The following is a 24,514-nucleotide window of genomic DNA, read 5'->3' on the forward strand; positions in this document are numbered from 1 at the left end:
AGAATGTGAATCATACTTAGAAAATAAATGTATTACCTCAAACACATTCTTTTTGCTGGATTTATCCTTCGAAGCCATCTCCACCGTCGCCCCCTTTAGGTCCACTGTGAACTCTGGCTTGGACTGATTACTCCCAAACTTCATTTTAGGAAAAAGGAAAAACATTTGTGATGTTCATGCACACATGTATATTAAAAAGAATTAAGACCAATTATTAACAACAAACCAAACAAGTGATTACCTCAAATTTTTGTCTTTATTATAAAATAACAATTCCTACTTTAAAACTGACATGTCTGTAAGACATGCATATATTGCTCATAGAAACAGAAATAAAATGGCTCAACTTCCATTTAATAAGAAAAATATAAGATAAAGCCACACTAAACTCTTTTTCACCCCATCAATACAGGGAAAAAAAAATCCAGAAGTTAGACAAAAAACTATGTTTTTAAGGATGTACTACTATATGCTGGCTAATTGAACATAATAATAATAAAAAAAACCTTTTTCATAGAGTATGGGGCCTTCATACGCAAGTAGAGTATAAACTGGAATAATGACTAGAGAGGGAAAATTGGTAACACTGTATTTGCAAATTTACAAATACATGCATCCTTTGGCTTTAGCAATTTCATTTCTTGGAATTGATTCTAGACTATGTATAATCAGGTAAAATGATGTGTTCAAAAAGGCAAGGCAATATACTTACATATATATAAATAATATCTGGCAGATATCAAGTGCTCTTCCACCTAATAAAACATCCTCTAAACCTGATTCTGTGCTTTCAAGAATTATTTCTTTATCGACTATTCATGTTGTCAACAACTAACAGTAACTTGTAAAAACAGAAAACTCTAAGCCCCATATTCTTTTATTCAGCCTTTGTTAGAAATTATAACTAGAGCCAGATGCTAATAAAGCCTCAGCAATTTAATAAGGAACTGTGAAAAGAACAGGAAGACAGCTGACACGGGTGGTTTGAAAAGAAAAAGCACTTAGATAGCTATTATATTTTGTTAACCAGATAAGGAAAAGATTAGCAAGTAGCAGAAAATTCATGTTAAATACAGACTTACTCTGCATCTTGCCATCATTAAGCTAAATTTTTGTTTAGTCTGTTAACTAAGAATAGAAAATAGCATTCCTATTTACTGAAACATTTAGAGGTTTTAAAAATCTTTAAGGGCTAATAAACTGTAATCTTAAGGTCAAAGATTTGTTACAGAAAATTTCATTTCTTAAAATATTTTCAAGTTAAATTATGTTTGTCATTGGAAATGGATCTTACCCATCAACCTCGTGACATCTTATGCACTATTCATAATGTCAATAATTATTCAGTAGCTTTGCATTTAATAAATGGTTCGACTTCATCTGTTCCCTTTTACTTCATCTTTTCAGCTAGCAACGTGGACTTAAATAATGTACTTGTTAAAACAACATTTAGGATATCATACTGAATTTATTAGTGGAATCAAAACAAAGTTTAGGATATTAAATGAAATTTTTATTAATGGAATCATAATAACAATCACAAAAATTTTAACTATTCTACAAAGTCTTGGCCTTCTTAAGTACTTTTTGTCATTCAAAAGACATTTAACCATAAAGTTACAATGAACAAAGATAACTTTCTGAGTAAAAATGACATATCTCAAAAGTTATAAAACTTAAATGTGCACATTTAACCAAATGATAAAAATCAATGTACTTATAACTTGTTGTCATCACATGCTCTGTCAATGGTTAGCTATAAGCTAAGATACAAACCAACTAACCAAGTAGGATAGAGCAACCAAATACAAGTACAATGACAGGGCATGGAATGCTGGTAAAAATGCGTTCAATATGGCTGGCAAAATTTTGTATTTGTTATTCATCCTTTTTCAAACTCTAGTCCCACTCAATCATACATCCCCCTCCAATGTAGTCAGGGCAAAGAAAATGGAATTATTGTGGAAAGGGGCATGCAACAAGAACACATACAGTGACAGCTGAAACAGGACCAGATTTTACATATGCAGGCCGACGACTGACAGAATTTTTCCAAGAAGAAAGCAGCGAAAGCAAGAGCTCAGAGACTGAGCCCTGTTGGCAGAATGACTTGACGGAGAAAGGGAAGAAAATGATGATGTCATAATAATGCACAATGGCAAAATGACACACAAGAGAAAAGCATATGGAACCAAATGGGACAAAAATACAATTCTACAAGCAGATACAACACAAACAAAGCTTATATCTCAGAAAATTTTCTGACGTTTACTACATAAATTCATATTTTATTTTAAAGGTGAATGCTTTACAGAAATTACATTAAACAGACTGTCTTAGCCTATATTCACAACAGAAGACTTGAGGGGTAATAGGGACAGCCACATCTGGCCCACTGCCACCTTGCTCAGCCCCCTACCCAGAAATCCCTGAGCTTCCTCCTTGTGACCTGCCGGACAATGTCCTCTGGTATCCCTTTCTAAGGCCTCTCTTGGGAGTGGCCCTACAATCCGGTTTGCCTTCCCCTTCCTCTAGGACAGTGGTTCTCAACCACAGGAAATTTTGTCCTCTAGGGAATACGTGACAATGTCTGGAGACATTTGTGGCTGTCATAACTGAAGGTGGGGACAATTCTGTCTCCTGCTAGATACCATACCATTTATAGGAGAGGCCCCGGAAGAATTATCTGACCCAAAAAGGAGACAAATTTTAGAAATTTAAAAGCACGTATAAGTAAATTTGAATAATTAGTGGTATTCATGGGGTGATTTTTGTAATACTCAAGGAATATGATGAATGATATTTGAAAGGGAACACAATACATGTCATGTCATATTGTCACCGTGCACTTGTCGGTCTTCCCCATTACAGTGTAAGCCATGAAGACAGAGACCATGTTACTTATTTTTAAACCTCCAAACTCTTAACACAATGCCTAGAACAAAACAGGCTTTTATGTCTGTTGAACAAAGTAGGTGAAATGAAGTAAGAAAAAAAGCAAGTATAATTTATGCTATTGATATCACAATCCAGTAGATAACTAATATTATACAGAAAACAACTGGAATGTATCTAGCTTAAAGAAGAAAGAACGGCTCACTGGATGATAGAGCATCTATGGAAAATTTATCTTATAGAGTGGAGTCGCATGCTGCATGTATATGTTTTGTTTACTCAATATTAACTATGCATGGGACCAAAACTAAATACAAAGCGTGAATTATTTAAAAACAAAAACAAAAAACCAACTTCAAGTAGTGTGGATCATTTGCTCAGCCTTCAATCAACGAATACATGCTCTGGAGTGAGCAAAAGATTTGAACCTGCTCTTTCTTCAAGTGGACCTAGGTGTTGGTTTTTGCACTACGTGTGAAAATTAATTTTTAAAGAACCAAACTTCTGCAACACAGCCCCTTAACATAAACCAAACTCAATAATAATAATAATGATAACAACAACGACAACAACATAAACCAAACTCAACTGGAGGAAAAGCAATCTCTTCCAACATCAAAGGCAAAAAACGGCTCTGCTACAGATCAGCTTCTAACTAACACCTTCCTCAGAGACTCTCAAAGACAAATTTCACTATAGGTGATTTTTGTCCTTTCGGCTTACATAACAGCCTTCGAATCTCATCCTCGGGTGTTACTTCCCTATACAAACAGGATATATTTTACCTACAATAAACCTACTTGGTGACTGAGCAGAGAAAGAACTATGATTTTTTTTTAAATTCTTTTTAACAACCCTAATTACAGAGTTAATTAAGAAGTCTCTCACATATTTCACCAATTTTTTATACTTATGAATGTTGTATAATGCCAAGATACATTATACACATTCACACAATTTTCATTTGAATAATCTTACTTGTTTTTACTTAGACCATTTAAATTAGTTTTCATTCCCTTCATAAGTGTTACATATGGAAAGAAAGAGCAAGACAGTCTGATCTTTAAATATGCCATAAAACAAAAATTAAGAATTTACTTCATAACCAAGCATTTTATCACCTCCCACAACTGTTTAACAGTTTTTATTGGGACTATAAATACAGTATGGCTGTATTTTATTATACTAATCTGAAATGATAATGTATTGTATGATTCTCACAATATATTAATAAAATTTCATTTAAAGGCAAAAATTCAAATAGCAAATCCCCAAAATTAAAAACTCATTAAGAATTCTACAATTTCCAAATTGGCTAGCTCAAGTGAATTTTAAACTCTGCTTCCACTATTGCCACATGGCAACACAGTGACACAACTCTAGCTGATGAAAGAAATACCTCACACCCTTTGTCAGGATTAGATTTAATTATGAGTTCTGTATTATGAAAAACCTTCAAGAGTGAAAACCTTAAATAAAATGCAATCAGTCTGTACTAACAATCATGTGCTGAGGTATTCACTTAACATCTTTACATTTAAAAAGAAGTTTCCGTTTTCTTTTAAAAACATACAAATCTGCCTATCTAAATGATGCCTCTCTTGCCATAATGCTCTACTTTATCTCTACATACCACACAACCTCAGCTTTATCAGAAACTATAAAATAAATGCCCATTATCCAGCTTTCTTCAGGTACTTTTTTTTATTACTTATCAATCCCTGTTTCTCCATTTCTCTTCTTTCATTCATTTCCTGCACTCAATTTCAAATAAAAGTTGAGCCACAAGTAGGAAGAAGAAATAATTGCATAACCCTGTAGAAATACATTAACACGAACGAAAGTACCATATGCTTTACCTCGGGGGGAAAAAAATGAAAAACACACAATTATCAATTTACTTTAAGATAAGTGAAACCAAAACTTCAATCTTTAAATATGGAAAGCATATTACAGGTCAGTTCCACTATATTGGCTAAACAATGAAACAAACCAAAGGTGAAGTAAAACAGAAGAAACATTCTAGAATGGTCATTTTAGTGCCCAATCCAGAGGATTTTTGGGTTGCCATATCAAAGTATTTGTGGACTAACATGCTCTGTGGCATTCCTGGTTCAGAAGAATGTTAAATGGCTACATTATAAATGTAGATGAGTAGAATTTGCTTGAATTTTATAAATGGATTTTCTTTTTCATCAAACATAAGGTCCATAGGTCCTGTTAATTTCAAAGCAACTCAGTAAATATAAAAAAATATTGGTTAAGGTACAATATAAAGCAAACTGAAGACATTAGATTGATTTCATTTAAAATTTTATTTAAGCATTGGCCTTTCAAACTCAATTATCATAAATTTTTGGAAATATCCAGAGCATGGACTCTGGAGACAAAATGCCACCTACATCTGCCACTTAGTAGCTAGTTCTGCAACCTTCAGCAAGCTCCTTAACTGTTTTATACCTCATTTTCTCAACTACAAAAGGGGAAGACAGGATGATAAACAGTAGCTATATCAGACTTAAGAGAATAATACATATCTAATCTTCTGCCCTTAGAACAGCACCTGATATATATATATTAAGCATTCAAAAAGTGTTAGCTATTATATGTCACAAATTATAATTTTTAGTATCTGTTATTACAAATTAACCAAGGAGTAACAACAGTAAACAGATATACAAAGAACTTCAAAATCCCACGAGTAACGGGACATTTACTTACTCTTCTAAAAACTGGCTGACATTATATACAGATACGGATACCTGAATCACTGACCAGTATCCAAAGATCAGATTGCAATTCAAGGTGGGGCTTGACATATTTCTTTACTTATTTTCTGACTAAATAGCTGAATTAGCCAAGTCACAAACACAGGAAAGCTTTACAGGTATCCCCTGCTTTTCAAAAGTTCACATTACACCACTTTGCTTTTACAAAAGACCGACATTAGTACCTGTTTTTGCTAACCAAAACAAATCTGATGAGTATTTTCACTTGCATTAAAAAGGTGAAAAGTGAAAATAGTGTTCAGCATTTGTTGCACTGTAAGCAGTTATGGAGGCAGCACGCACCTTGAGCAGCGAAAGTGGCCCACCAAGCTCCTTGTAAGGAAACCACACTCAGCACGTCCATATCAATCCACCGTAATTCTGACTGTGTGAGCATCTGTGTTTTAGCTCCTTTGCGTATCCATTAGCAAGATATATCCTAAGGTATCAGAACAGCCTAAAAGAGGTGTTTTGTTTTGTGTGTGGTGGGGAGAGTTGGTCTGGGAATGCTCAAAAATTTTTCCATGTAGATTAATGATAACTGCTTCTTTGCTTTACAAAGGTTTCATAGGAACGCCCTGCTTTTGGACAGCAAGGGAAACCTGTAAAACCCTGGAGCTGAATCGAGATTTTGTTCTATAATGTCCAAGTAGTAAGCCCACCTTCCAGTTCAATGGATAAAATAGACTTTGTTGATTTTAATAATACAACGAATCAGACTTCTAATTAGCCCTCCTCTTTTGTTACAAGTCAAAATGCATCTTCTAAAAAAACTCATTTACTTTTATTTGCACACCAGCTGTAGCCAGAAGGACTCTAAAAATACTTCGTGAAATTCAGGTACAACTCTATCCACGTAATTTAAATGCATAAAGCCTTCAAAGAGAGGAAGTACTTACCCAACTTGTGCTGCTTCCTTGAGTTTTGGTAAAGAGTAAAGATGAACCTTGCAACACAGCCCAAGAAGACAACCAGTTCTTTCTATAATTACAAAAAGAACCAACTGAAGTTTTGCTATTCAGTTTTTCCAACCAAATTTAAAATATTACAACCTAGTTATCAATGTTGTCCACAATTTACATTCATTATTGACATTCTAATTGTTTTTATTGAGGATATAATGCTAATGGAGGATATAATGCTAATGGAATTCATTTTATGGTTCCAAACTGAGCATAAAGGCCCTCCAAACATATGAAGCTAATAGAGATAAGTTAATCAGAGTAACTATATACCTAATTATGTTCACATGGTAATCCAGCACACTTGTGATCAAGGATACCAAATTACTTTGAAGGAAAATGAATTGAACTCTGTATTTGGCAAGAATTATTCATGATTAAAAATCAGGCAAATGTGTCCACCTCACCTAATTCTTTATAGATATAGGTTGTTTTATATTTCTTGATTATCTTCCTTCCCCTAAGAAGGCTACACTACATAAGTGGGAGATACTAGGCACATTAGTAGATAGTAGGTATAATAAATTACATACTCACTGATCAGAGGTTACTACGATGGGGTTTCTTTTATATTTTATTTTTTATATCTATATGTTTATGTATTTATGCTTATAAATATACACACTTATCTTTATTATTATTTATTTTTATATTTCTTGGTTATCCTCCTTCCCCTAACAAGGCTACAATAGGTAAGTGAGAAATACTTACTGATCATACTCACTGATCACAAGGTTACTAAGATGAGGGATTTTTTTATTGTCTAAGTTATAAAATCAACACATATGTATCAAAACTCTAAATATAAAAACATATAAAGAGAAAGGTCCCCATTTCTTCTCCTTCAATCCGCATTCCAGAGACAACCAGTATTTACCTTATAAGGGAATTCAATTGTTGGCGAGCTAAAAATGAATGTCAAATATGTCTACTACAGAAATTTATTAACTTACTGCCAAACATACTGACAGTTTTGTGAAAACTCTATGGGCACTCAAAAGGAATTCTCCATGTTCAGAATGTAGAATTTAATAACTATCAATTAGACCTACTTTGTTATTTTCTATGTATTTTTGAACTTCATGGATTAAAAATGAAATAAAGTTTACTACTATTGAGTTTCTATTTTTCCTTTTATTTCCTGTTGTTTTTGCTTATGGTTGTTAATGCTACTTATCTGGTGAATGGCTTTTTTTTTAAGATTTTATTTATTTATGGACAGAGAGACAGCCAGCGAGAGAGGGGAACACAGCAGGGCACTGGGAGAGGAAGAAGCAGGCTCCCAGCGGAGGAGCCTGATGTGGGACTCGATCCCCAAACGCAGGGATCACGCCCTGAGCCAAAGGCAGACGCTTAATGACTGCGCTTAATGACTGCGCCACCCAGGTGCCCCCTGGCTATTCTTAATGATTAGATCTTTACTGTAGATTTACCCATGGTTTTTCTCATTTTAAGTCCCCATCTTTGTGGTGTTTAATGCTCTTCCCCTTGAACTGAACATGTCTGCTATTAAGATTCTTATCTTGCTTTACTTTTTATACCTTTGACATTCCTTTTTTTTTTTTAATTTTTCTGATGTCTTTTTTATATATAATATTTAGGTGGGTTTTGTTTTGTGCCTCAATCTGAACATCTTTTTCTTTCAACAGAATAATACAGTCCATTTACATTTATTAATTAATATGTTTGGCCCTTGTGTTTTATCATTTTGTTACATCTTCATTTTATTTTATTTTGTTTTGTGTGGATCTCAAGATATTTTGAAGGGATTTATTTTTTTGTAAGTTTATTTTATACTCAATCTTCTATGTCTATAGAGAACATCTAGTAACTCCCTCCTCTGAAAAATGCTAAAATCAGGTATATTTCCACTTTAAATAAATTTTGAATTTAATTTTCAAAGTTAGAAAAACAACAGAACTAGTAAATATATCTAAGAATATTGGATATTTGAATACTGAATTAACAACAGTTGCCTCAAAGACTGAAGCACTTGTGCGCCTGAGCTGCAACCAGAATTAGTCACATTTTTTTCCTGGAAAAAAAATTAAAATGGCTGATGGTCACACTATAGTTATTTAGACTTCAGTATTTGGCAGGTAGACATTATCTCAAAACTAAATGAAGTGAGTCTGTCATTTAAATGATAGTATTTGTTGACAAAAAAATTGAAGTTTTCAAAGGAAAAATAGAATTTTGGAAAACTTGGCATATTTGCCACCGTGAGGTTGACAATTTTCCAATACCTAATGACTTTTCTAATGATGTTACTGGTTTGTGATTCTTTGATATTATAAAATATGTCAACATTTGAAAAATCAGCAAACTTACTGAACCAGTATTTTCCAAATGATCTACAAAATGTTACAAAGTTACATGCAGGTAAAGATTCCTTCAAAATGCAACACAAACCAACAGATTTTTTTTTTTTTTTACGATTTTTTATTTGAGAGAGAGAGAGAGAGAGCACAAGAGCAGGGTGAGGGGCAGAGGGAGAAGCAGATTCCCGGCTGAGCAGGGAGCCCCATGTGGGGGCTCAATCCTGGGACTCTGGAAACCAAAAGTACATGTTTAACTGACTGAGCCACCCAGGTGCCCCCAGACCAATGGATTTTGATGTACCTAAGTATGAAAAGTCCACTAATAGTTTTCCACAGTCTTAACTTGTGGAGTTTTGGCGTAGCAGAAAAATACATGCAATTATCCAAGAATATTAAAACACTCCTCCCTTTTCCAACTTTATATATGAAAGGGAGGATTCGCTTCATATACTTCAGCCAAAATAATGTCACAACAGACTGACTGCCAGCAGAGATGAGTACCCAGCTGTCTTCCATTAAGTCAAATAGTAAAGATTTACAAAAATGTGAAACAATACCACACTTCTCATGGAAAATTTTTGCATCGGAAATACAGGGATTCTTCTTCATAAAAATGTTACTCATCTTAAATAAAATGGGTTATTAGTTTCAAGAATTTAAAAACCTTAAAATGCCTCAGTTTTAATTTCTCAAATCTATAAACTACATACACAAAAGTTTTGTCCAGTTATCAATAATTTTTAAGAGTTTAAAGGGGTCCTCAGATCAAAATGTTTGAGCACCACTAATATACAGGAAATTAAACTATTTTGCTCAACTCTACATAAATTTGAAGAGGAAGAAATGGATGATATTCTTAGGAAAACATAAATCACTGAAAGTTTTCCAAAAGAAGTAGAAAATCTAAAAGACTAATTACCACAGGAAAAACAACAACAATGAAAACAGAGTAAGTGGCCAAAGAACTATGTGCATTACATATGCCCAAAAGGGAGAAAGGAAAAATAAAGACCCCATTCACAGATGATTTCACCCAAGGAACAATTTAAGGAACAAATAATTGCAGTATTTGTAAAGGTATTTCAGAGCACTTAAAAGAAAAGCTTCCAAGTACTAAAATGTGACAAAGACAGTTAAAGCAAATCTTAAAAACTTAACTATAGATAAATTTTAAACTCTTCTTTACACAACAGGCTGATCTGTTGACTATAAAATCATAACATTTTAGCAGTTCTTTATATATGTTCATACATATTTATATTTATAAATATATTTTTATTTTTATTTTATTTATTTTTATATTTCTTGGTTATCCCCCTTCCCCTAATAAGCCTACACTAGGTAACAGTGAGAGATACTAGGTACAATAAATCACACACTCATTGATCACGAGGTTACTAAGATGAGGATTTTTTTAATTGTCTAAGTTATAAAATCAAGATATACATATCAAAACTCTAAATACAAAAATGTATAAAGAGAAAGGTCCCCATTTCTTCTCCTTCAATCCACATTCCAGAGACAACCAATATTCACCTTATAAGGGAATTCACTTGTTGCAGGCTAAAATGCAACTTGCTTACAAAGAGTTAATTTCCTTAATTCATTAGGAGGTACCACACATTAACCAAAAGAGCCAACAACCCAATAAATAGACAAACAGACAAAGGGAATGAACTGACAATTCAACAACAAAAAAAGACATAAAAATGGCTTAGGATACTCTACCACACTAAAAAGTAATACAAATTAAAAATATCATTCTCTCTCTAATCTCTATTAGCAAAAATCAAAAAAGGGGATAACATATTGAACTGGAAAGGTGTGGAGAAATCCACTGCTTTTGGAAGTATGAACTGATTCAATGCCCTAGGAGCATAATTTGGAACACTATCAAAATGACTACTGCATATAGCTTAGCAATTCCACTTTTGTAAAATCTGTTCAACAGGGATATTTACATACTTGCAAAATGAACTATGTAAGATGTGATGTACGTGTAATACTGTTTGAAGCAGCAAAACCATGTAAACATTCTAAATGTCTAGCAATAGACAGGCATACTTACCTACCTGCAAATAAATAATGGCTAAATAAACTAGGACAGAGCCACACAACATACAACCACGAAGCAGTTAAAAACAATGTGGCAGATTCGCATGCAATGAAATAGCACCAGCTCCAAAATAAACTGTTCAAAGACTGTGTTTAAAAAATTAATCTATGCAGGGGCGCCTGGGTGGCTCAGTCATTTGAGCGTCGGACTCTTGGTTTCAGCTCAGGTCATGATCTCAGGGTTTTGAAAGCCAGCCCTGCGTCGGCATTGGCACCCCGCTCAGAATCTGCTCAAGATTCTTTCTCCCTCCCCGCCTGCCCTTCCCTCCAATGTACGCACTCACCCTCTCTATCTCAAATAAATAAATAAAATCTTTGAAATATATATGTATTTAAAAAGTTAATCTATGCATATAGAAATATATATATCTTCTATCTCTGGAGGACAACACTACTCATTCACTTAACTAGCTGCCTCTAGGGAATGGAAAGCATGGCTGGTGACTGACTTTTGGCTAAATATTTTGTGTATTTTGTTGTTTTACCATGTGCATTTATTACTCACCGAAAATTTTAATTAATTTATTTATTTTAAAGATTTTACTTATTTATTTGAGAGACAGAGAGCGAGCAAGCACAAGCAGGGGGAGGGGCAGAGGGAGAAGGAGCAGACTCCCCACCGAGCACGGAGCCTGATGTGGGACTCGATCCCAGGACACTGGGATCATGACCTGAGCCGAAGGCAGATGCTCAACCAACTGAGCCACCCAGACGGCCCTGAAAAAAATTTTTTTCAAATAAAGCTAATGCTTGCTCAAAATCCTCTGCTTTATCACCCCTGAATTTAATATTACCTTAAAAAATGTCAAGACAAAGATTTTTATACATTTTATGACAATCCTACATACATATTAGAAAATACATTATTATTTGAAATTCTTATGAACCTTTTAATCATTTCTACTAGAATGTAACTATATTCACAGCTTTTATTTATTTCAATCAAATAAAACATGTCAGAACATTAATGGTTTCTGTACTTACCGAACCTTTTTCCCATTTTCAGTAATTTTTGTTACATTTAATAATCCATATTTTTCTTGACCCTATGGAACAGAGTAATACCATTTATACATCATTTATATAGACAATGAGGCCCAAATTCTTACATATGATTGAATCAAAATGATCTGGTACTCTAAAAATTAGCTTAAAAAAAGATTAGTCAGTATGTAATATGCTTAGTTCTAACGTATATTAGGAATACAATTTCCTAATATTTCTGTATAGTTATTTTCAGTAATTTTACAATTAAACCTTTCCTTTCTCAAGTTGTGGCAGCCCTAAGGTACTTTGCTATCAAATCAGATTTCCATATGAATATCACTAATCAACACTGGAAAGATGATTTATGACTTCCTGTTCAAAGAAAGTAATATAATGCTATAAAGATAAATACCACAAAAAGTCTGAAAATTATTTAAGATACTAGCCTCCTTTGTCAAATATAAAAATAACTAGACAGAATAAATGCAATAACTGCAATAATAAATTACTTAAATGTTATTATGCATAGAACTGACCTTAAGGTGGCATTAAAAAATTCAATATGTGCTTCGTTAAATATATTACCGGATGGTAAACTGGGCTCTGGACAAACCAGATATACTAGTTAGCTGATGTCAAAAACAGTGACACAGCTTTATCATCAAACCCCATGAAGGCAAGAGCCACTTTGCTGAAGTTAAATGTCATCTTAAAATTCCTCCAGGTAGAAGAAAGGATTTTAATTTAATCAAAATGAGTCGGTGTCTATAGCAATCACCAATATTAGTAAGCACTGTATGTATGAGACAGAGGAATTTTACTTCAACTGAAACACACAAACACACATACACACAACACACAGAAAAAATATTCCCAATTCAGGATTTATTTCTATTTAATCCACACCTCGGCTATTTTCTCAATGTACTTCCACTAGAAAAAGACAAATTCTTCTTGTATGGGAGATAAACATAATTTGGAGTATTTTCTCAATAATGTTTAAAAAATAATGTTTGAAAGTTTTGCTGAGCCTAATAAAAACTCTCACCTATAGACAAACCTGATAAAGTATTAATGTTAATTCATTTGTGGTATACTGGGAACCTGGGAAATAGTCATATCAAGTTTTACTGTCATTATTTCATAAAGCATAGGTTAGATCTCCTTAGATATTCAAGTCTGATACTTCTAAGAGCTCTCTGTTGCCTCTTAACAAACACATCAATCACACAGTTAAAAGTACGCACAAGATACTAAGTGAAAACATTCCCAATTTACTATCAGAAGCAGGAAGAAAAAAAAAAACTTTCAAAGGTACAGGAACTAAGTACAACATTAACCTTAGAGGACGGCACTGCTTATGTGAGTTAGGGAGCACAGGAATTAGAAGAGCAGAGGAGTGGGAATCAAGCCTGTAAAAAATGCCAAAGCTGGAAGAACAGGACAGAAGAGCTGAGGCATATGGGGAATACAGAGAAAAATGGAAGGGACAGCAGTAGTGAGAGAACTCGTAATCTTAAGGATGAGAGAGACATTCTAAATCAGGGATTCTTACCTGAATCAATGGATGGACTGAAACTGGTACAAAAATTGTGCGTGGATAATATATAAATTGTTCAAGGCTCCAGAACGCTCATGAAATTCTCACAGGGATCAAGACCCAAGTTCTAATGTTCTAAGTATTAAGCACTCTAATTTGAACATAAAATTAAGAATAAAATTTGCCACATCCAAAATGTACAAAATACAAAAATAATTAGCATACAACATGGTTAAGTGTTATGACAAAGGTGTATCTAACTGAACCTAGGGAAGGGAGGGAGTGGAGAGACAGCTTCCTGGAGACTCGAGCTAAGCAACTGGGGTTAGCTGGATGGTGACAGGAGATGAAAACAACAAAGTATAAAGGTACAGAAGTGAAAGAGAGCATACCATACTTAAGTTCCCTCAAAGTAATGGGTGAGATGAAGTAGCAAAGAAATGAGGCAGTGTAAAGAATGAACTAAGAAAGGGTGGCGAGACTGGGAACCAGCCAGAATACATTCTAGTAATTACCACAGGAGACGGTGAAGGCCTGAGCTAGGGCAGTGCCCATGAGCAAGTGACGAGGAATCAAATTTGAGAGTTTAGAAGACAGAACTGACAGGGACTGGATAGAAGGGTAAGAGGGAAGTTCTGAGGAAAACTCCAAAGCCTGAACAACTGGGAAGATGGTGGTATCTCAGTTTTAATGACACTCTTTTAGAGAAGTTTTCCCAGACCACTCTTAAGTAGGAGCTCCTCTACCCCACCCATTCTTTAACACTGCCCCCAGTTTGGTCCCTTCATTGCACTTAATGCAAAGTACAATTACGTATCTTTTATTTACTGTCTATTTCATTGGGCTGCACAATGGGACCATATCTGCTGTGTTCATCAATGTATGACCCAGTGTCTACCGCATGTAGTTGATGTTCGGTATGATACCTATTTGTTGAAGTAATTACCCAACAAATTAGCAGTGCTATTCCAGGAAAAGAATATAAAAGAACGCCAGTGGTGGAGAAAATAAAGCTTTAACTTTTAAACGCTGAAGTTTCTGAATTTGATATAAAAGTGCTGAGTAGGCAGATGAATAATAGAGGTGTGGCTATACAGGTGAGAGATTTGGGGAAAAAACTTAGATTTTGAACATACTATTTGGCGTACTCTCACTACTTAATATGATTCAAAATCAACCAATGCTTTTGTGTTGCTTACTAAAAAAACTCCATAAAAATATCTTGTTAAATCTTGCAAAAATGCCCATATTTACACACGAGTTTCTCTCAGTCTAAATATATTTGATTCTCCAAAGGAAACTTCATATTGAAAATAAGCAGAAATGTTTTAATAAGGACTGGTAAAATATGGTTAAATTTTAATCAGAATGACTGTAGTTAGATTACCCTATCCTAAGAGGGTAAGGAAACATAAAATGTTAGTTCTAATAAGTAATCTGGGGAAACTTCCACAGGCTCATAATCACTTTGCAGGCTCCAGAACTTTTTTTTTTTTTTAAGTAGGTTCCATGCCCAGCATGGAGCCCAATGTGAGGACTCAACTCGTGACTCTGTGAGATCAAGACCTGAGACACTGAACCAACTGAGCCATTCAGGTGCCCCTGCAAGGTTCCAGAATTTCTAATCAATGTGGCATTCATTTGGTAAAATAGGAATTTCTCAATCTGGCTAACAATTATTACATATCAAAATCAATGTCCTGAAGCTGGGTAGAAATGATCGTTGCACACCCTGTAAATATACTATATGCCATTTAAATGCATATTTTACAATGATTAACGGCTAATTTTCTGTTATATGAATTTCACCTCAATAAAAAAAAACATTTTAGGGGCACCTAGGTGGTTAAGGTTTAGGCCATGATCTCAGGGTCGTAAGATTAAGCCCCACATCGGGCTTTGTGCTGAGCGTGGAATCTGCTTAAGATTCTCTCCCCCCCCCACCGCCCTCCCCGACCCTCCTCTTTTTCTTTCTTTCTCTCTCTCCTCTCTAAAAAAATTTAAAATATATATATATATTTTAAGGAACTAATATTTTAAAAAATTAGATGTTTAAATCATGTTTTTAAAAAAGGCTTTAGAATGGTACTATTCAATGAAAAAAAAATTAGCAAATATGTCCATAATACGTTTGCTAAAGAAAGCGTTAAAACATTTTCTCCAATGAATTTTTTTTCTTCCAATGCATTTAATACCACAATTGGAAATACAGGATCAAAAACTCAAGTTTCCAAATTGTATATTCTAAAATTTTATTCAGTATTCAGTGATTGGAAACTTCAAAATGCACATTTATCGGAGTATTACTCAGCCATAAAAAAAAATGAAATCTTGCCATTTGCGATGACATGGATGGAGCTAGAGAGTATTATACTCAGCAAAATAAGTCAGAGAAAGACAAATGCCATATGATTCCACTATATGTGGAGTTTAACAAAATAAAACAAAGGGAAAAAGAGAGAGAGGCAAACTAAGAAACGGACTCTTAACTATAGAGAACTGACAGTTACCAGAAGAGAGGCAGGTGGGGAGATGGGTGACACAGGTGATGCAGATTAAGGAGTGCACTTGTGATAAGCACAGGTGCTGGATGGAAGTGCTGAATCACTATATTGCACACCTGAAACTAATATTACACTGTATGTTAACTGGAATTTAAATAAAAACTTAAAAAAATAAAATGCACATCTGTCACAGACACACTGGGACAAACAGAGACTGGGTTCTTAGATTAGCCCACAAAATCCTATATAACCCACACTATACTCATACTGTACAGAAATAGAACACTGATCTTTTTAAAAAGTATATGCTGGGTATTTCAAAAAGGATTTGAAGGGGCCATGAAAAATAATAATACATCCGAAAATTGGAAATGAAACAAGAAAAAAATGAACATGTTTAAAATTTATATTAAGGAATGGAATTTTAAATCTGGTTTGATTAGAAGAGATTACATTAAAATATCATGCTAAATGAACAAAGTCTGTCAAAAAAAGAGCACATATTATAGGATTCTATTCTTATGAAATGTCCAGAATAGGCAAATCTAGTGAGACAGAAAGTAGATTCATGGTTGTTCAGAGCTTGGTCACACGTGCAGGTTAGAGAGGTGCTACCAAATAGAATGTGGTTTCTTCCTGAGGCGAAGAAAATATTCTAAAATTGACTGTGATGAAGGCTGCACGTATCTGAATATACTAACCACCATTTATCTGTACACTAAAGTGGGTAAATTATATAGTATATGGGGGCGCCTGGGTGGCACAGCGGTTAAGTGTCTGTCTTCGGCTCAGGGCATGATCCCGGCGTTGTGGGATCGAGCCCCACATCAGGCTCCTCCACTATGAGCCTGCTTCTTCCTCTCCCACTTCCCCCTGCTTGTGTTCCCTCTCTCACTGGCTGTCTCTATCTCTGTCAAATAAATAAATAAAATATTTTAAAAAATTATATAGTATATGAATTATATTTCAATAAAGCTTTTTATAAAAACAAAACAGAAGAGACTGAAGAGGTAGATGGGCAATTTGCACAGATTTTAAGATGACATCAGACAACTAATACTGATTACAGTATTTTCATTCCTAAATTTGTAGCTTCTTTTTTCTTACCACTAAGGCCATATACTAACCAGATTTTAACGCACAAAGAGCAAAAAGATATCTCCTTTATTCACTGGGTAAGAGTGAGAAAAACAGGTGAGACCCAGTGGAAACAGTACAAGTTGAGAAGAGGGAGGGGAGGGCCAAGAGAGGGAAAAGTCGACGAAGGAAAAAGCCTCAACGGGGAGGGGCAAGACAGCATGACAGAGGTGCCCTCTGGAGTGGGAAAGCAGAGTTGTATGTTTATGTGAAAAAATAATGGACTCAGGTAGAATTAACAAAAGCTATTTCATCTTTTTACTCCAAGACAAAAGAATAAAAGAAAAATACTGGTGAGGCAGTTCCCCGTAGTGGCCAGCAGGGGGTATCGTGAGTCCAGGATGGTCTAGCTGCTGTCAAATTTGAGAAAAGGGGTAAATGGTTTGGGAAATAATTTGCAAACTGTCCTTTTAACTCCATGTGGAACATTTGCAAATTCATGTTTCTAGGCTAACCTAGAGATTTCTTTTTACCGAAATGTAAATAAATTATAAAAGGTCTCAGCAATTACATATTACCTATACTTAAAATAAGTTAGGGTTTCTGCTTTTTTCTAGATGCATTGATGGATATAAAGTACTGTAGTAACAATACCTTAGATTCATACAATCATTTTTGACACCACCACTAAAATCATGTTCACTTTTATCTTTAATGTTTATGTACCCAAGAAAGTGTTAAATAATGCAAAAGACAAAAACAGAGGAAAGTATCTATCCTTTAGTAGGAGCTTAGTAAAAGGAGATTAGGGGTCCATGAGATAACATTACACTATTCAATAAGTGATTCAGAAATTCAGGAAAAAAGAAGAGATCGTTATAATGCTAAGGTTAGTCTGGCAAGGCCTCTTAAAGAGTCAGTCTTAAAAACTTTTCTAGGGGTGCCTGGGTGGCACAGTGGTTAAGCGTCTGCCTTTGGCTCAGGGCGTGATCCCAGCGTTATGGGATCGAGCCCCACATCAGGCTCCTCCGCTATGAGCCTGCTTCTTCCTCTCCCACTCCCCCTGCTTGTGTTCCCTCTCTCGCTGGCTGTCTCTATCTCTGTCGAATAAATAAATAAAATCNAGTAAATAAAATCTTAAAAAAAAACAAAAACTTTTCTAACTTTGGGGCACCTGGGTGGCTCAGTCAGTTAAGTGTCTACCTTCAGCTCAGGTCCTCATCCCAGGGAACTGAGATGGAGCCCCATGGCGGGCTCTCTGCTCAGAAAGGGCGGGAGGGGCAGGGAACCTGCTTCTCCCTCTCCCTCTGCTTGCTGCTCCCCCTGCTTGTGTACTCTCTGTCAAATAAATAAAATCTTGAAAAAAAAAAAAAACCAGAACAAAACTTTTCTAAGTGTAGAAAAGCCAAGGACGACCGTAGGCAGGGGGAACCACCTGGGCAATGTCAGAAGGAAATGTGTAAAACATGTGATATGAACCATAAAAGATCTGATTCACTTAGGCAGTGGACAGAGTTAGAAAAATAAAATGACATCTATGGAAACCTTTGTCTCTAAAAACTCAGAAGTATCCCATAAATAAGTCTATTACAGTTTTATAAAAAAGGAAGTAACAGTAAAAGTTTGTCTTTTAAAAAGCTTTAAAAGTTTCATTTATTCATCCAATAAATATTAACTGAACAGCTAATATACAGTACACAGTAGATATTGAGATTACTCTATTCCTGCTCTAGTGAAGCTTTTCTTTGTCTAGTAGGGAAGACGGACACAAATAGAGGGTTAGCGGTTTCTACAAGAAAAAAAAAATGGAAAGTGTTATTCTATTTAATATAATGAAGTACCACATATGCTACAAAGAGTATTACAGAGAAAACTGACCAAATCTAGAAGATTCGAATAAAATTCTCTGAGGAAGCAAAATCTGCACTGAACTCTAATGAATGAACAAAAGTTAACAGGCAAAGATGTGGGAGAGAAATGGTTCAGTGGGCAGAGGAATGACATGTGCCAGGACCTTGAGCTGAAAAGCAGGCTCTTTTGAGGAAAGACATACAGTGCGGCTGGAGGAAAACAAGCAAGGAGGGAAGAGGAGGGCACAAGAAGTATGAGGTGAGAGGCAGTCAAGAGCCAGCGCGCGCTCAGTGTTACAGTCCTCATTAAAAATGTTGGCCTTCATTCTGAAAGAAAAGGAAAGCCACTGATGGGGCATAGCAGAATCAGCCAATGACAGGAAAGACAGGAGGGACTACAAAGACACAGATCAAGTAAACTTTCATCCAAGTTAAACCAGGTCTCTGAAGAGAAGTCAACTGGAGGTTTTCAGTTTAGGGCAAATGTACAGTTGAGTTACAGATCTCTAATATTCATCCCACATAGACTGGACACTGTATTTTACAGCACAGAACAAAAGTGGTGTCTGTGCTCATTAAGAAGGAGGGAAACTGCTTACCTTTGGACTGCTGGCCTGAGGAAAAAAGATTAAAGTACAATTTGATAGTATTTTCCAGGGATCTTTATATTTATTTTTAAAAACCAAATATGAATTTGTCATTTACAAATATGGTATATAAATTAGTTAATCATGAAGATACCCTATTTTGCATAAAAAGGGGCTTTTAAGTCTCTAAAACTGATTAAATTCTTAATTTAAACCTATTTTAATTGTGATTATTATCTGAAAAACCAATGAAAGTTAATAGAAGCCCAAGAAATATTTAAACATTACAATTAGAGAAAATTAATTTATTGAAACTGATTGAAATAACTGGACTATATTCTATCATACTAACTGTATCTTGGTGCTTTGGTGAAGAGGGAGAAGATTCATTTTCAGGAAAGCAGGGTTTTGAGGCAGTTGGAGATTCCTACAAGAAATAAGTAATGAAAAATGTTACTCTATTTTATATCATTATATTTCTCCCACTATTCATGGTGGGAGAGCTTAATAAGGGAAGCTCAAAAAATTTTTTTCCTAGTTATTTCCTTTCTATACTCAGCTCTGAAACTAATATGGAACTGATTTGCGAACTATAGTTGTCTGCAAGTTTATGAAAGATGGCATATTTTATACTGATTATAGTTTAATTTAAATACAGCATATGGAATTACTCAAAAGAAATGATGCATGTTGCCTTAAAACCATGATGTTGTATCAGCATGAACTGATCACATTTAAAATAGGTAAAATCTGAACACTTAGGGATAAAAATGTAATAGTCACCATTCGAACTGGCTCTTGGTGCAGTCGTTATGAATACCCAGGACTAGGCAAGCCAACAGTCACAGGAATGACGTGACTGCCAGAACGAGAACTTCATTTAAGTCCATGGCTATGTAAGACATTTAAATTGCTATTGATATTTAAAGTAATTTACAGATAACTTTCCAATTATTAGAAATAAGCAAGATTTTTTAAAATACAAAGAAGAAATAACTCAACAGAAAAGAAAATGTTTTAATGCCTAAGCCTACAAAAAACATATAATACGGGCAAATCAATAATGTGTATTTTAAAAGCAATTCCTACTTTGTCAATATTAAAACACACTATGTGATTTCTACCACAGATGTAAGACTTTATAGAGGACAAGACTGAAAAAACACATTTTTGATACTAACAGCCAAGCTCTATTTAAACCTTTTCCATTCCGCTAAATACTTTGAATAATCTCAGGAAAAGATAATTAGAAAAATCATATGCCAACACCTATTATTAATTTTCTTATAAAACCAAATAATGTCCTTGTACATTCATCTCCACATCTCTAACAGTCTACTTTATCATGCTTATGAAACTGGACAAGGTACAGTTGACAAATCTGGGCATTCATATTAAATCACAATACACAAACCATTGACGCCATATCCATTCACTCAGAAAACAAGTTTTCAAGTTCATACCATATAAAATTTGTAAACACAAAAACTAGATAGCAGCAAAAGTTTACAGGGAAAATCCTTGAAGTGACAACCTTACAAATCAAATACCCAAGGTCTATACTACTAGCGAAGAAAACATTAAAATCATATCAAATTATATCTTTACAAAAAAAAATTACACATAATATGCAAATCTAGTATAGCCTCATTTTTTTTTTCTGACCACTTCAGATGTTTCACTTTTCAATTTCTTGACTTCTCTAAGACTGTCTAATACTAAAAGTTTGGGGGAAAAAAATGAAAGAAAGATTTGATAACCCACAAAGTAGAAAATAAGTGAATAGTAATCACAATTTATATTTTTCATGGGATTATCAGTCCTACAGAAATAAAAACCACAGTAATAATGTATGTACAACAATTACAATTACTATAACAAAGACTTTACACATATATTTATGTATATTTATAAATGTATGTGCATATATAAATATATCTTAAATGCCTACAACTAGCAGATTTTAGTAAAAACCACACATAGGCAGAAACAGATGCACCCACACATACACACACACACACACACACACAGACGTACACACATCTAACTTCTCCAGTGCTGTCTGGCAACTGAATCAGGACTTATATCATCAGAACAATATTTGCTACATAGTATTAGGTTTCTTTTTTACATTTCAAGTTACACACCCTTTGACCTTCATCAGCTAGTTTGTTAAGGTACAGTCCCTCTTTCATAACCTCAAATCTTAAAAACATATATGGTAGGTAGTGATAATAAACAGAAAAGTTAACTTGGTGAAGTAATTAGGATTCCATTTACAAAGGTTAAGGTGCAGGTAAAACAAAACAAACAAACAAACAAAGACATTTCTACCCAAAATAAGTAAATCTCTGGTCTCAAGAAAATTATGCTCTCATAACTCTGAAACACTCAGATTAAAAAAAGAAATGTCATGAGAACTTCAGGCAACTTATTCTAATAACAGACTTAAAATAAATCTCAATGAAGATTTTAAAAGAGTAAGAAATTTTAAACCTACATCAGCAAAATAATCATCCCTTTTGTTCTAAAATGAAGAGGCAGTGAAGTTACTTCAACAATGGCCTTCTGTGTACACTCAATTGTAATCTGGTTCTTGGAGTTAAATGAATTTTCTATTAAAATCTCTAGGAATCTTAGCTACCCACGTTATCCTCAATGCTAAAATATTTTCGAGTATTCTTCAATAGCAGATTCCAAAATTTCTTTGATATGCCCTCTACATTCAATCACATAATATCCTTACAAAACATAAATTACAAACAGGTCTACTTTCATTGTTGTTCTATTAGTCTCTTATACACAATGTGTGTAGACTGTTTCTACAGCTGCACAAAGTCTTCCATTTCATGAAAACCAACATTACACAATCACCAAAAAACAAACTTGTTTTGACTGATTGAGATAATTTATAAAGGAATTTACAACCAAATGTGCCCAAATATAGAGAAATATGCCTTAAGAAAGTTCATTCTATTTTCACTAACACACCTGAAAATGCAAGAAACCTGTTAATTATGCCAAAAGAGGAGCCTACGGGCAAAACAAAACAAAACAAAAGTCCCCAGTGATAGGTATCTTTTTAAAATAAGCTTTTTAGTTTTCAAGCGTTACCACCGCCCTCACATCTTTACATTAGTATGGCTAATGTTCTGCAAATTCATACGAATTCCCTACGCCATGCCCAAAATGAAGCTACAACATAAAGAGAAAATGCACAAGGAAGGTAAAAACTTTATGAGTTTTCCATTCTGATGTTTGCATCAAAATTTATCCCTTATTTGAAACAGAGAACATTAATTCTCAGGTTAATAAAAGAAGTCCTTTGGTGCAGAGAACAATTAGGGAAACACAGGAGTGGGATTCCAGTTCTCCCATAGGGATGAAGAAATTAATTAAATGTCTTTACTATTAAAACCTCCTAGAGAATGAAGACAAACAATAACAGCTACATGACTTTAAAACAGACTTATCAAAAATATCTATCACCTGCTAGGCTCAAATATATACATTATTAAGCCACAGATAAGTCAGTCCACTGTGCAAAAATCAATAAACTACAAAACCAAAACCCACTCCAGGATAAACTGATGCTATACACAATAAAATAGTTACCGAAGTATGAGATACAGCTAAGGAAAAAATTATAAAGAATAAAAAGAACTTCCAATATTCTCAACAGATTTTCTCAAAAAGTCCTACCTTGTCATTGGTGTCCAACACAATGGTGCTATGTCTCCACTTTGTTAATACAATTGGTTCTTGCAGCCGCCTGTCCAGGCTCCTACTTTTAATTATTTCTCTTTGCTGCTGGGATGAAGCATTATACTTAAAAAAAAAAAAAAAAAAAAAAAAAAATCACACCTCATAAATAATACAAACAGAAGTAGAATCTGAACAGGACACATGATGTTCAGCAAAGTTCATCACAGGAATTTTTCTAGCCTCGGTTTTCTCATCTTTGACCACACTGTGGCCCAACTGAGATGATCAAAGATTCCGGTGTTGGAGAGACCAAGTTAAAGTTACTTTGGCAAAATATTTAGTCTCCCTATGTCCCAGTTTCATCAACCGTAAAACAGACATAACAGAAATACCTCATTCACAGACATGTTATAAAAATAAAGCAGCATAAAAGAGCCAAATATTGCCCTAACACTGGGTTCTAAATATTAGTTATCATAATTTATAAAATGAGGTCATTGGACAAATGATTTTTTAAAGGTTCCTTCTAACCTCGAAAATCCACAAGCTCAATTTTTGGTTTGGGTTTTAAAAATGTTGTATATGTATATGTAATACAACAATGTTGTATATGTATATGTAATACAACAATATCCTCAATTTAAAGGGTTGTTTTTGTTTTTGCTTTCATTTACAGGTCAAACATACTCTTTTTCATTTCTCTGAAATTGTAAAACATAACCAGGTCAGAAGGCAGAGACGGTACTAGCTTGAAAGACCAATCCTGAATATATCAGTTGTGCACAAAGAATAGATATCTGCCTCCCAAAAATAACATCTAAAATTAAGAACAAATTATCAATAAGGTATTAAATCATGTGTTTGAAATGTCAAGAAGATCGCCAAGCATAAACATTTCAGAAATGTGAGGTTTAAGAGTTATGCTGTTTTATACAGCCGATTTTAGTAAATTATAAATAATAAAATACAATTAAATGACAAAAGAAAATTAAAGGCTATATTCTTCTCCTGAAACCAAAGGATACCTAATACTTATTTACTTCTCCCACCCCTAAAAAGCCCAATAGATCTTAAAATTTTAATAATTCATTATAATTTCAGTAAAACTATAGGAACGTTAATATTTTAAAAATCTTCCAACACCTTTCTCCACAATATGTCATTTCTTTACTCCCCAAAATGAGCCTACACGCCTCCCAAACT

General features: G+C 34.3%; 1 protein-coding gene across 7 annotated transcripts in view; it reads right to left on the minus strand.

Annotated features, from left to right (window-relative positions):
• The window catches only part of ARHGAP12 (Rho GTPase activating protein 12), a 114,255-nt gene that overhangs the window by 14,349 nt on the left and 75,392 nt on the right, over positions 1 to 24,514 (minus strand). For 3 of the 7 annotated variants that reach the window (XM_002920453.4, XM_011226495.3, XM_011226494.3), the window contains 5 exons: positions 23,309 to 23,434; positions 19,959 to 20,033; positions 12,046 to 12,107; positions 6,563 to 6,644; positions 37 to 138 (listed from right to left, as the gene is read on the minus strand). In XM_002920453.4, coding sequence (XP_002920499.1) covers positions 37 to 138; positions 6,563 to 6,644; positions 12,046 to 12,107; positions 19,959 to 20,033; positions 23,309 to 23,434 — 447 coding nt within the window. The remainder of the gene's footprint in view (positions 1 to 36; positions 139 to 6,562; positions 6,645 to 12,045; positions 12,108 to 19,958; positions 20,034 to 23,308; positions 23,435 to 24,514) is intronic. The other 4 variants (XM_034644351.1, XM_034644349.1, XM_034644350.1 and 1 more) reach the window with 3 other exon arrangements.

Source organism: Ailuropoda melanoleuca, chromosome 15, assembly GCF_002007445.2.
Source record: "Ailuropoda melanoleuca isolate Jingjing chromosome 15, ASM200744v2, whole genome shotgun sequence".
NCBI lineage: Eukaryota > Metazoa > Chordata > Mammalia > Carnivora > Ursidae > Ailuropoda > Ailuropoda melanoleuca.